General features: G+C 49.2%; 1 protein-coding gene across 2 annotated transcripts; it reads left to right on the plus strand.

Moving 5' to 3' along the window:
* Positions 1 to 1274: 1274 nt before the first annotated feature.
* Positions 1275 to 13944, plus strand: kcnj19a (potassium inwardly rectifying channel subfamily J member 19a). 2 transcript variants are annotated; one of them, XM_053851266.1, is made up of 4 exons: positions 1691 to 2040; positions 2102 to 2308; positions 9876 to 10092; positions 13123 to 13944. In XM_053851266.1, exons 1-4 carry the CDS (start codon positions 1849 to 1851, stop codon positions 13779 to 13781), a joined length of 1275 nt encoding a protein of 424 aa, XP_053707241.1. In that variant the 5' UTR covers positions 1691 to 1848; the 3' UTR covers positions 13782 to 13944. The 2 variants fall into 2 exon arrangements, with proteins under 2 accessions (XP_053707240.1, XP_053707241.1); XM_053851265.1 differs by having other exon boundaries at positions 1275 to 2308.
* The last annotated feature ends 461 nt before the right edge of the window (positions 13945 to 14405 follow it).

Genomic DNA, 14405 nt, shown 5'->3' on the forward strand with positions numbered 1-14405 from the left:
TTCCTCGCTGGTGAGGATTCAGCGGTTCCGGCCCTGCACAGATGGCCACCCTGACTGGCCACCTCCTAATCCTAAATTGTCTGTGAGGGTCATAGCAGCACATCCTCGCCCACCAGAGAGGCCGGCTCTGCTTCAATTCCACCTTCATCCTTCTGTCTGAAAACACTGGGACTGTGACCTACCACGGCCCCGCTCATGTCAGGCTCTTAAAAATTTAAAGTAAAATTTGGATGAGTTAACCTTGAAATCCCTTGATCAAATCACATGAGAGCGAATCATGTTAAAAGGCGAATTAATGACAATAAAGTCCTAGTGCAGATTGTGGCCGTGACCTTTACAGAAGATGGAGAACTGGCCTTCCATGAAGCATCGACATCTGTGGGCTCACAAGCTCTCAACCTGAAAAAGAGAACTTGAGTCGGAAACATGACAGTTCTCAAGTTCCAAAAAAGTGGTGCATTTGCTCTCTGCAGAGTCCAGTAGAAACGGGTCCTAATCCGAAACCTAAACAGAAAAAATGTCCTTGACTGACTGTTTCACTAAACAGTAACTGGAAAAAGAAAACTGAGGGTTCAGTAAAAAAAAAAAAACTTTTTCTCTGAAACAAAAAACAATATTGATAACTCTTGAGAAACTTGCCACTACACAGAGACAGTTGAGGCGCCCCAAAGTTGAATCTCTAGGAACAAGAGGGTCCAAAATCAAACAAGGGTTTGGGAACAGTTGAGGTGGAGCTCACGCCATCTGCTGTGGAAAAAAACACAAAACAAAAACAAGTCGAGGTCGTTTAAACAAACGCGCAGAGAGAACAAAAGAACTGACGACGGTGAATCTGGAGGATTTGAAGGAACCGTCGCTACTATGGAGCACAGCGCCACCTCGGGAGCACTATGTGAAGTGAATATACTCCATTAACCGGAGAGTTTTACCCAACCTCAGTTTTTCCTCAGATTTTTCACTGCAACATGTGCTTCATTATTTCAACGTACGTCACGAAACATGGTCGTTCAGTCTCTGCAGCACAATCACGTGTCCACTAGGTGGCGCAATCCGGCTTTAAAACGCACCACCTGCGGCAGGCTCGCTCCGAATGACCAGAGAAATGAGGGAAATTCGTTCAGATGATATAAGAGAGTGGATAAGAGAGTGACAGATAAGACAGTGGATGTCTGTTAAACTGTAATGAAATATGAGTTAAATTTAAATACAAGCTTTAATTTGGGAGCCCACAAGTTCCCAGCTGGTCTGTGAGCGCAGACGCGTCTACGTGGAACTCGAGTGCTCCTCCTTCCTCTCCTCCCGGCCCCTTCTCCTCCTCTCATCTTCTGGACACTCGCTTCATCCTTTGCAGCTCACAGGGCTGTGAGTGGCAGACGAAGACGAGGCGCAGCCAAGCGCGTCCGCTGGTGAAGCTTCACCAGACACACGTCAAACTGGTCCAAACACAACTGAACATTGCTCTTAAAGGCAAGGGAAAGTGTTTTCCTTTAAGCCGTTAACTGCGGTCTGGCACAGGTGGGCTCCTCGGGGCGCGTTGGAGTGATCATGGCGCACGGTCGTTTTACGCACCGCCGGTCACTGCGCGCACCGGACTTTAACATGGATTAAACGCGAGGACTTTGTATTTCCCGAGGAACCCAGAATGGCAGCACTTCGGAGGAAATTCGGCGAGGACTACCAGGTGGTGAACACGAACCGGGCCAGCACTTTCTCAGCCCCGGTGAAGAAGAAGCGTCAGCGCTTCGTGGAGAAGAACGGTCGCTGTAACGTCCAACACGGGAACCTGGGCGGCGAGACCAGCAGGTACCTGTCTGACCTCTTCACCACGCTGGTGGACCTCAAGTGGAGATGGAACCTGCTCATCTTCATCCTGACTTACACCATCGCCTGGCTGGTGATGGCTTCCATGTGGTGGATCATCGCCTACATCCGCGGGGACCTGAACCACAGAAACGACGCCTCCTACACCCCGTGCGTGGCCAACGTTTACAACTTTCCATCCGCCTTTCTCTTCTTCATCGAGACCGAAGCCACCATCGGGTACGGGTACCGGTACATCACTGAGAAGTGCCCGGAGGGCATCATCCTCTTCCTCTTCCAGTCCCTGCTGGGCTCCATCGTGGACGCGTTCCTCATCGGCTGCATGTTCATCAAGATGTCTCAGCCAAAGAAGCGAGCAGAGACTCTCATGTTCAGCCAGGACGCCGTGATCTCCCAAAGAGACGGGAAACTGTGCCTCATGTTCCGGGTGGGAAACTTGCGCAACAGCCACATGGTGTCTGCGCAGATCCGGTGCAAACTCATCAAGGTAAGACCAGAGGAGCGCCGCTCCACATCAGCTTTTCTTGGTTGTGAAGAGAAGAAAAACAGAAACTAGGCAGCGCTAGTATTTCTCAGGAGATAGTGAAAGAAAAACAAACCCTTTTATAGGAAATAAAAAGTACAAGAAACTGCCTCAAGAACTGGCAGCTACTGTCTAAAGTACACTTGCATCTCAACACTCTTTGATCCTTTAATCTAACATGTTATATACTATTTTAATATTTAATTTAAATTAAAGTAAACAGTGTTAAAGATATGGACTGTTGGATGCATGAAAGTCGATCTGTTTACTAAAAATTCAGATGAGTGACTTGTTCGTCTGGCTGTGTTGCAAAGCATCTGGCAAACTTGTTTATTTCTGGGCAAGAAAATAGAGCAGGATGCAGCACAGCCATTTGGTTGTGAAGATACGATACACAACAGTGATCATGAGCCTCACACACACACACACACACACACACACACACACACAGAAGAAGCGTTTCAGAGCGGAGCCCGCAGTGTTTTGTCGGGACATCTGTCACAGTCTGAATGAAGTGGTGAGTCCAGTTACCTTAGTGATCGGGAAGTGACCACGATACAAACAAATGAGACTTTCGTCAGCACGGCTTGTCTCTGACAACAGAGCACGTTCAACAGATGCGGTCATAATAACATTAAGCTGGATCAGGAAACCTGGATGGTTGAGAGTCTCCACAGACAGAATGCCTCATTGTAGCAAGCTTCCCTCGCCACAATAAAAGGACTGTTAAACAGAGCCAGGATTTAAGTCGCATCAAGTCACTCTAATCCTTGTGGTTCAGAGAGTCCACGGGTGCGTCACTGTACCAGGGAGCTGGAGTGAAGAGGCGGGCTGACGGACGAGGCAGCGTGGCATCTTGTCTTGAGTTGTTGTGTTGAGTGTTGCTGAAGAGCAGAGAGCAGGGAAAGACACAACACTCAACTTCAGGAATGGAGGAGTAGATGAGTAGATGCCAACAGGCCAAGACAAGCGAGCAAGGCAGCTCGATTTAAACTGGGCAATTTCCCTCCACGTCATCATCCATCCATCCATAAATCCATCCATCCAGATATCCATCCATCCATCCATCCAGATCTCCTCTCAGTCTTTCCTCAATGACTGAGCTTCTCCTCAGTGTGCAAAGTGACCATCCAGTCCAGGGGCGTCCAGCCTCGAAGGGCCGCAGTGCTTGCCATCAAGAGGTCACCTTCTCACCACTCGGCTGTCATCAGTTCCTTGTCAGTCTGGTGCTGTTTCTTTCAGGTGACACCTGATTGGCTGAGCTGCGGCCCAGGTCTGGATCAGTTTGACACCGCTGTTCTAGACGCTTCACGGCAGCAGTCTGTTCACTCATGTGCAACAAATTCTAAAAATATTTAGACCAAAAACACAACTCTGTTTCATCTCCAACATACTGTACATGACTTCACTATATTGTGTGCAGAAAGTTCGCCATGGGAAAATGAAATATCCTCCAAAGCAAGACTTTCATTTGAGTTTCCGACCGACGCAGTATAAAGCGACCGGGGGCCAGTAACGCTCCTCGCCTGTTGTTTTTTCCATCCGTGAATTTGAAAGGTAATAGCAAATGAACCGTGGAAGAATGAAGCAGCGGCGCATCAAATGAGCGCAAATAGAGGTGGTGTTGACTCGCACCCTCTTTCAATTACCATAACGGAGCCGTGTCCGTGTCCGTGGCGCCATAAAGAAGACAAGCAACATTAGTGAGGTGTTTGCAGCTTGTTTACGTCTCCCTTCTTCAACATCCAGCATAGCGGCGTTCTGCTTAATGATGCGTTCAGGAGCAGGGAGAAAGAGCCCTCGCGCTGACTTGGGCAGTGAAGAGCACCATCACGCGTCTCTATCTGTCGAGGAGGAGGAGAAGCAAAAGAGGGTGTGGAGAAATGAAAGGATGAGTGGAGGAATGTCAGCAGAGGGGGTGAGTTAAATCCTGCCTCATCTGAGAATGACTGGGTTAACAGTCAGGGAGCAGCAATTTTGTTTTGGGGGATCTTGATGTGCGTGTTCAGTCAGCCTGCTAGTGACTGGCACGAGAAACCTGGTCCATCACAGACCTCAGCTTTCCTCCTGCTGGTCTGCCTTTCCATGACTTCTGCGATATCAACTTCTTATTGCAAATGGCAAAGTGGAAGGTTTGGGTTGAGAGATCAATGCCTCATCCTCACTCAAAAAACATTCCTCTGCTGCTTCCAGGGACCGGAATGATCAAGAAAAGACCTTATCATGAAGAAAAGAAGGTCAATTTTGCCTCAAATTCCAAGACTGCCTTCTCAACCAGCTAAAACCAAGCATACCTCTGTCTTCATGGAAACTATTTCTCAAACTTCCAGGTGCTGTGTTGACCTGACTTGGGTTCTGTCTTGGCCCAAAGTTGAGCTTCTCCTTTTTGACCACTCAGTGAAAGCGAGCGCTCCTGCAGTCCCACAGCAGAGGGGTTGGTGGTGCTGTTGAACTGCACGGCTTTTTCTTTATTAATTTAGATCCATCTTTTCCTGTTGCATCGGCGTGTGAGACACTTTGATGAAGCTCTCAGAGATAGCGGTGTCCACACAGCGGACCTAAAGCTGATGAAGTGAATTAATCAGGCGGCTCTAGAACCTATTAGTCTCAGTGCTGTCAGATCGACCAGATATCAACAGGGTTTTCTTATATTTCAGGGAGGAATATGGAAATGATGAGAGCAGCTGTTATGACGGCTTTAATTTGCACTATTTTTCTGCCCATAAACAGACTTCATTTGCTCTGAAGAAGAGAAGCAGCGGAAGAGTGTAGCCTCTGGTCACGGTGGAGAAAACATGTGGACAGCAACAGTCAAATAGAGCTGACCCCAACACAATCATGACTGCGGCAAACATTCAGCACACGCTGTTTTCTGGCTGGTGAAGAAGCAAATCTGCAAGTAAGAAATGAAGTCCAGAGCGAGGGAAAGGTGGAGTGTGAGGTCGTTGGATGCTGCGAACTCTGGTGTGCGCTCTCCCACGGACCATCACGTGTAAACGAAACACATTCCTCGTTTATTAACTCAAACAGGTAGCTCAAGTAGCTCGATATATACGGTGGCCAGAAATGGACAAAAAAGTCCCAATAAAGAGGGATTCAGGAGAAAGGATACATATTTACAGTAGGAGAAAAATTGCCCGGAAACAGAAACGTTTGTCCGTAGTTTGTCTTTATTTCCTTCGTATTTCTGCATGTTTTCCACAAAGCCTATGGACACGGACCAAACAGTGCAGTACCACTGGAAAACATGGGGGGCAGTGTTGCTGTTACTACCTGATATACAGCTCTAATGCGACTCGAAGAAGAAACAATGGTGGCAACTGTCTGTCCTCCAGTGGCGATATTCTGAACGGCCTCACCTTTCCTCTTTTGTGCAAGAGCTTCATGATCAGTGCTTCTTCCACAGTCGCCATGTTTGTTGTTGTCATGACTCTGGGCTGCTCCCCCTGGTGGGTATACTGGTGAACTGCAATACCAACCTAAAGGACGCATGGAAGCATGTGATGAGTGACGGTAACATGGTTGGAAAAGGACAGGTACATTTTGGTAAGTAAAGGGAGCATGAATGTAGTAATCGCTGTTCCACCCACTTCTCCAAACAAACTGTGGCCCTTGGAGCCAGAGACCATTGTTTCTCAAACCACTTTGTGTGGTCGCTGCTCTCGTGTCAGTTCTAATCACACAAGGCTGATTGATCCGAGGCTTTGTCACGGTGCGACGCTGAAACATATTGAAAGTAGGTGTTGCCATAGCAGAGGCGTCGCTGGCTGTCGTAAACTATTACGGGGTGACGGCAGACGACATCAGTGCGGGCCCTGCAGCTGTCATAAAGATTCACTGCCAGAGCAGCTGAAGTGCAGCCGCCGCTGCCTCGGAGCCCGCTCTGCCGTAACATCCCGGCTGGAAATGTGAGTCTGCTGAGTGGGGTTCGTAGGAGTGTGAGGGCATTGATCGCAACTCAGGGGAAGTGAACGAGCGGCTGTGGTGGAGGAGAGAGAAGTGGAACATGGACACTGCAATGCTTGTTGGTTCAGAGCTTCCCCTCTATAAAAAGGGGGGATTAGCATTGGTTTCCTTTGGTCATTTCTGGATGGATGGATGGGTGGATGGATGGATGATAGCCAGATAGCTAGACAGACAGACAGACAGACAGATAGACAGACAGACGGACAGACAGATAGATAGATAGATAGATAGATAGATAGATAGATAGATAGATAGATAGATGGACGGACAGACAGACAGACAGACAGACAGACAGACAGACAGACAGACAGACAGACAGACAGACAGACAGACAGATAGACAGATAGATAGATAGATAGATAGATAGATAGATAGATAGATAGATAGATAGATAGATAGACAGACTGACAGACAGACAGACAGACAGACAGACAGACAGATAGATAGATAGATAGATAGATAGATAGATAGATAGATAGATACATAGATACATAGATAAATAGATAGATCAGTGTAAGGACAGACAGACAGACAGACAGACAGATAGATAGATAGATAGATAGATAGATAGATATATCGATAGATAGATAGATAGATAGATAGATAGATAGATGGACGGACAGACAGACAGATAGATAGATAGATAGATAGATAGGTGGATAGATAGATAGATAGATGGACGGACAGACAGACAGATAGATAGATAGATAGATCGATCGATCAGTGGAAGGACAGACAGACAGACAGACAGACAGACAGACAGATGATAGATAGATAGATAGATAGATAGATAGATAGACAGATAGATAGATAGACAGACAGACAGACAGACCGATCGATCGATAGATAGATGGACGGACAGTCAGACAGACAGACAGACAGACACCTGGGATTTCATCGCCTCTTGTGGCGGATGGACAAATGTTTCTGCCTTCTTGAACCAACTACATGAATCACAGCTGTGGCGTCTCTCACAAGGACACTGAAGACATTATGGTGACATGAGATCAGACCTTGTTTACTGCCAGGCTGACCCTGAGAGCTTTGTAGAGTAGCGGCCTGTAGATTCTCCTGACATTCTACTGTGGAGTAACTAACTGAATTACCTTTCCTTTTATATGGTGCCGTGAAACCACCCACAATCCCGGAGGAGCCGCAGTAAAAGTGGCTCATTGAGTCAGTGATGAATCAGTGAATCAGAAACTAACCACATGAAGCAAGGTGTTAAGCATCTGCTCATGTGAATTCCAACACTGCTGCCAGAAGAGACTTCTTCTCCTTAATATTTTTATGTTTAAGATTAAAAACAATATCTCCACCTCCTGTGAGGCTGAGGAGCAGTCGACCCACTGATCTGACTTCTCAGCCTGGACCGGCTCCTCCATCACCTCAGTGAAAGCCTTCAGGTCCGGTGGTTTGCAGGCAGAGGAGCCCGAACTGATGCGTGAAACGCGGCGCTCCTTCTCCCAGGCTGATCTGACTTCTGTGGACTATGTGGATCAGGCCACTTTACCGCCGATCGATTTTACCTATCTGTGATCTTCATCCGTGAGAATGGTTTTCAGCCCTCTCTGCCAGAGGAAGGCAGCAGTTTCACAGCATCATCTCCTGAGAAGCAACTCTGTGGGGGATTCCTGTCTTGATTCATCTGCGCTGAGGCAGAGAGGAGAGAGTTTATTAGCTGAAACGCTACGTCAGGAAAGACAATAGTCCTCCTCATCTTTCCTGGTGTGGCTGTTTATGCACGTGGGAGCCAGCTGCCGCTAACTTGGCCTCTGTTCCAAACCAGAGAGACAAGCGTGATATCACCCTCCTCAGGGGAAGAGGCCAAATGATGTTGTTGGTCTCGGATGCAGCACCTGAAGAGAGAGAAACCCTGAGCAGAGCTGTGACCAAATGAACTGAAATAGAATGTTTCTGTGCCGTGCAACGCTTGTTTAGTCACATCCAGTCAGCGTGAGCTGCAGGAGGGAGGAAACACATCAGGGTCTGGGAGGGCAGGAGGGAGGGTTATTCAGCAGGAGTTAGAGCCCAGCTTTCAAACCTAGCGCCCGGTGAATTTGCTCTTGTTCTTGGGGAATAAATAGAGAATGTTTTGAGCAGAAGATGCTCCCTGCATGGACAGCATTGAGCTGAACTAGCTCAGGTGAACGCAAGAGAAAATAATTGAGAAGCACTGCCCCAGACCCACTGCAATACGCCCACGACACTCCAGAAGACAACACCAAAGCAACCAACCATGAAGCGGTCGGACAGAGAAACAAGGAAGTAGAGGAGTTTTGACATTGAGGGAACCAGTGACAATAGAAACGCTAGTTTTTGATCATGAAAAATGAATCTCTGTTCAGTCTGCAGCCGTCCTCTCATACGTCTGACAAGATGCACAACTTGTGTTCCTCGAGAGGTTAACTTCAGTTCTTATGATGTTTCCTTCGGAATTTCTCGGATCAAACACATCGTCCGCCTCCGTGACTGCTATGTTTCCACTTCATTCCAATGCATTTGACCACGTGAGATCTAAAAGGAGCCCATTATTCTGAAGGCAGATGTGGCTAGCGTTCACATACAGTGGAAACCCTGGATGACATTAGATCATCCCTCATCTCTGTATCGAAATGAAGTGGTGCCTTTGAAAAAGCCACGAGCGGCGACTTAAAAGAGGACAACACAGGCGATGTCACTGACATCCAGGTCGCTGCTGAGCCGACGTCGAGGGGGCAGCGTGCGCAGCAGTGAAGAACCTCACTCCAGTGAAGGTGAACAGATTGATTCAACTCCATCAGACAGGAGCGAGGGAAACACGTGGTCCTGCTCTCCGGCCTTCATCTGGGTAATTAAATGCTTCCGCACCACTTCACACTCTGTGGGCAGAAAGTGTCTAAACACACATGCGTCCGTGGCTCCAGCAACACATGACTGAGGGCTGGTGAGCGGCGCCGGCACTGGCTCTCGCAGGCAGGAACTTGGCTTTCAGCCGCTGATGTCATTTGGATCCTTGTTAGTGAAGCGTTCTTAGATCATTGAGGAGGTGCAGAATTCTGCCTGCTTTCACTGCAAGCCTTTTATCTCCTGCTTTCACTTCAATAAAAAAGGGCCGTAAAATGCGACACGTTCAGTGCACTTTACTCTAATTCAAATGAGGCTGGGTGAAGGGGCTGCGGGGGAAGGGGGGCGCGGTTCCCCAGGGTCTGGACCTGACTAACAATCGCTGTGATCCGTTGATTGGATTTCAATTTAGACATCATAAAAGAGTGAAAGTAATTATTCCCGACTCATCTCATATTCTGCTGTCAGTGAGTGCTCATCCATCATCTCGCCTCCGCAGATAGTACCTCGCTGCTCTTAAACTATGTGGATTGTGGCTCCTGTAGCACTTGGTGCTCACGTGGAAGACAAAGAAAAAGACCATCGTGTCCAGATGAATTGAAACAAACCAGACATCACCCAGCTGTGACACTTATTTTCACCAAAAATGGCAGTTTAACACTGGTAAAGTCAGGGTCTGTGTTTGACTGGTTGCATTAATGGTGTGTGTCTGTCCTCCCTGCCGTCCCCTGTCCTTCAGTCCCGACAGACTCCCGAGGGCGAGTTCCTTCCTCTGGACCAGTGTGAGCTGGATGTTGGTTTCGGCACCGGAGCAGATCAGCTCTTCTTGGTCTCCCCTTTGACCATCTGCCACGAGATCAACACCAAAAGTCCATTCTTTGACTTGTCCCAGCGCTCGCTCATGAATGAGCAGTTTGAGATCGTGGTCATCTTGGAGGGCATCGTGGAAACCACTGGTAAGGCCGACTTCCACACTTAACCATGAATGTATGTTGCTGCTGTTGATGCTGGTGAGTGGAACACTAACACGTAAGAGCTATGTGCAATGTTGACAATGAGCTGGGTTCTCCCCAACATTTGGGGAAACCCCTTAAAAGATGGATAAACTTTAAATGACTCCTCTTTTTGAGGTGGAGAAGAGCTAACAGACCTCTTGAGGAGCTAGTGGATCAATATCTCAGAAGAAGAAGGTCTAGTCTAGGTGTCCAGGGGTCTTCAGACACTCCACCTTTGAGGGGAGACCCCAGATAGCAATCAGATCCGGGCCGTATCCAGGCCACACACTTGATTTTTTTTGACTCACTTCCTCTTCGGTTCTGGCAAATGGATCCATACCGGACCGGTAGCAGCTGCAGTCAGTGAGCTTCAGTGATGAACATGTGTGTATAGCTGCTCTATAGCTGTAACATCTGCTACCGCTTTGTTGGGCTTCTGTCGTCCTCAGTGATGTAAGAGCCCGAGTCCTCTTCACTACTGTCCACCTTCATTGCTCCAGACACATGAAGGACGAACCACTGTCGATCAAATTCCCTTCCATCTTCAGTTTCTCCATCACTCTTTGACATTTGAATTGTCAAATGTTTTCAGGCCCCGGGGCCCTGACCTGCCACATGATTTCCCCCGACCTCTGGCCGTTGCTTCTTTACTCAGTGGCTGCTAGTGAGGTTTGCCAGAGTGCAGACAAGCCCCAGCGAAGGAGGTCGAGGCCGGCGTGACGCTCGCTGCTGCCGCCACTCTGTGTTTCCAGCAAACCTCATATGGTGCCGAATCCGCCGCCCATCTAATATGGCCTCTCTGCAATCTTATTTCCTCACCGCCTGTGATTTGTGTACGAGTGCAGCGGCTGATGAAAACCACAGATGAGAATGAAAGGCTGATTCCATCAGCGGGGTTATTTGATCAGGACAACACTTGCTGAATAATAAACACGGCTGGTCGCTGGTGATGCTGTGATGAACGATGCAACCTTCCCTGCTATAGTTCTAGAAAGAGCTGCTCATGCTGGGTGGATGCTGAGAGGAAACCAGAGACACTTCCCGTATAGCTCAACTTGAGAGTGCGGTGGACACCTCTGAAAGGATGGATGGACATTACATTCCTCCTCTTTTTGAAGTGGAGAGACTAGTCTAGGAGTCCAGGGGTCCTCACCAGGGCCAGTTTGTAGACCTTTTAGTCTGTGGTCTGACCTCAGGTGAGTGAACGTTCTCACCATTTCTACAAGCCCATTTCCATGACTGTACTCGGAGCTTCCTCTCCATCACGCTGCTGCTGACACAGCTGTTTGCTAGTCTCCCCCTCTCTGTTTCTCACCCGAGGACCTGACAGATTGCCACACATTTGCTCCGAGACTTATCAGCCTCAGTTCCATCTTAGTGGACTATTGATTTTGCTTTCACAGACGGAACAAAAAAAGCACAAAACCTGAATGATGGCACTTCACAAGGAGCTTTCCTCACTCCCAAGGCTGAGTAAGAAAGCCACCTTTAGAGGTATGAGCTGAGATGGACGACATGAGCTGGTGACAAATACATGCCTGCAGGTGATTTTGAATAGTTTGGGTTAATGCCAGTCACAGAATCGACCCCTGGATCTGATGCCCGCTGCTTTTGAGCGCTAACATCGCCGTCTTTTCAGCTTTGTTCCTCACCGCTCCACCGGCTTTGCATGCTTGAACATGCCAGCCGACCAACCAGCCAACCAGAGTCGCTGATGGGGGATGATGTGTTCCAATCTGCAGAATTCCATTGTCCGAGGCAAATAATTTGACAGTACGGCAGGATTTTCAGTTTAATAGATGCAAACTCCTGATCCGGCTTGGCCTTCCCTCAGCTGTTGCTGCTGGATGAGTCTCTAGTTGGATGCAGTCTTCTCCAGATTCCACATTTCCTGAAGCAGTTAAACACCTTTTTGTGTCATGAAACATCGCAACAGATTTTGCAATGCTGAGAATGAAACCACTGCTGGAGCTCCCTAGTCTTCAGTTCACAATCACAAGTTGAGTCCAGAGGAGGCCAAACTGGGAGCGAAAACTGCTGCTGGAAGTGGGGTGTGACATCAGCAGAAGCACGGCCAGTGACTACTGTAACCATAAACACTGTGTTTTGGCTTGGACTGAGCCCAACCAGTGGTTAAGTAGCAGTGTCTTAAGTCTCGTCGGCGGCACCATGTGCTATGCAGACAATAACTGTGGAGTCTGCTGCCAAGACGCTTACGTGGAAGCCACACCGGGGACTCCCCGCTCTCCGCCTGCCAACTGCCGCCGAGGGTTTTACGTCCACACAGAGACATAAGGCAGCTGGCAGAGCAGCCTCTCACTGGCGAGGTCGAGTCGCTCGACCTCAAACCAGCCTTCCCTGAGCTCACGTTTAAAACCACACATTTGGCTCAGACGGAATTGGAGTTGGTGTTAAACAGAAGGTCTGAATGAAACCGGGCCGATCGATCAAATGTGGCGTGAGTGCTTATTGATCTCACGACAGACTTCAGAACACGGGGGAATTGTGGAAGAGAGAAACGCCTCAACCGTTTAAAAAGCTGTGGACAGGACCTCTCTGGCCATTACCCTTTCCCCAGCCTCTCCGCCTAAACCAGGGGTCATCGACCTTTTAGCATCCGCGAGCTACTCCACGGGGGCTGCCATCGGCTCAGTACACACATCTGAAATCTCGATAAACAATGGATGTGCTACTCCCTTGCTCTCTGTGGGCTACCTGGTGTGCACCATGTTCTTGACCTCTGACCCTGAACCTAACCATCAAAAACACGTGGCTTGCCTTGACCACGTCTCTGAACCAAACTTAAGCCTCAAGTTGTGAACAAGCAGTTCACAGTGTAAATCCTTCTGATGATGGGCAATGCGGCGGAACTGTGCTTGTTGCACTCTGGTTTCCTCCCATCGTCCCAACCAAAGGCCTGCATTTCCCATGGTTGTGTGGATGACTGTCTCTCTGTGCCCTGCGACTGACTGACTGAGTTTCCGTCTCCAGGTATGACGTGCCAGGCCAGGACGTCGTACACTGAGGACGAGGTTCTGTGGGGACATCGGTTCCTGCCGGTCATGTCCCTGGAGGAGGGCTTCTTCAGAGTGGACTACTCCCAGTTCCACAGCACCTTCGAAGTCCCGACCCCGCCGCACAGCGTCAAAGAGCACGAGGAGAAGAACTCTTTGCCTTCGCCCATGTCCACGCCGACCCCGGCGCTGACCGAGAGCCACGACGCCCGGCGCGACCGCGTCTTCTCCGTGGACTGCATCAACATCTCAGAGGACCGGAGCCGGCACGGCGGCTCGGGCGGCCGGCTGCCCAGCAAGCTTCAGAGAATGAGCTCCTCTGGAAAGGAGGACCTTCAGAGGAAGGTGCTGCTGCTGAGCTCGCAGCACTCGGAGAAGGCCTGCAGCACTGGAGACCTGCCGCTGAAGATCCAGCGCCTCAGCTCCTCGACGGGACCAGAGCCGGAGAGTCGCCTGCAGCTCAAGTCGCTCAAGGTGGGGTTCGAACCCATGACGCAGTCAACCGGGGACCTGTACCAGCACAGCCTACATCCCTCGCTGTCCCCGGCCCCGCCCCCTCTGTACAGCCCGCTGCTGTCAGCTGGACGGAGGCCTGAGGACAACCTGCCCGCCAAGCTGCGAAAGATGAACCGCTGAGGGCCACCAGCCCCGTCACTTCACTGAGACCAAAACTGCATCTACTGTGATCTCGTCTCACACTCGACAGGACTCTGACTCCTGAACGTCTGCATTAATGCATGTGACCACCAAAACGATGACGCCGACCTTAGTTTGACTCTCCAGTGATGCGCAGCTGAAAATAAAGGATCCTGCTCTTTATCTACACCACGTCTCCTGCTCATTCGCCACAAAAATCCATATTCACTCTCAGTCAAACACCACCATTTACACCCTGAACACAGCTTTAATCACTCAGTGCCAGTGGCGGCGGGGGATCTCAATGTTGAGGGAGAACAATGGTGTTTATTGCAGAACAAAGGCTGATGATAGTGTGCACTGCTGAGGCTTAAAAACAGGGATTATCTGGTGATCAATTGTTTCTACAGCCATAGCTGCTCAGTGGGGACCAGTGGGAAGCATCAGGTGAAACACTCTGTTCTGTCAGCCAGTCGCTCCGGAGTTCAGCTGCGTTCAGAGCGAGCAAAAACAATGACTAAATATGAGTGTAAAACTGCTGCGGTGACGTTTATTGCTAGATAATATCAGGACTGCTGTCTGGAACAAGCAAGTGCCAGTGGTGCCCTAGTGGTAACAACAACA

The sequence above is a fragment of the Synchiropus splendidus genome, chromosome 19 (assembly GCF_027744825.2).
Source record: "Synchiropus splendidus isolate RoL2022-P1 chromosome 19, RoL_Sspl_1.0, whole genome shotgun sequence".
Classification (NCBI taxonomy): Eukaryota; Metazoa; Chordata; class Actinopteri; order Syngnathiformes; family Callionymidae; genus Synchiropus; species Synchiropus splendidus.

Excerpts from the sequence above, each read along its gene's own strand:
- kcnj19a (XM_053851265.1), top strand. The coding sequence starts at position 1,643 with ATGGCAGCACTTCGGAGGAAATTCGGCGAGGACTACCAGGTGGTGAAC. Across the intron at positions 2,309-9,875 it reads TCCGGTGCAAACTCATCAAG|TCCCGACAGACTCCCGAGGG; the intron begins GTAAGACCAGAG and ends CCTGTCCTTCAG. Across the intron at positions 10,093-13,122 it reads GGGCATCGTGGAAACCACTG|GTATGACGTGCCAGGCCAGG; the intron begins GTAAGGCCGACT and ends TTCCGTCTCCAG.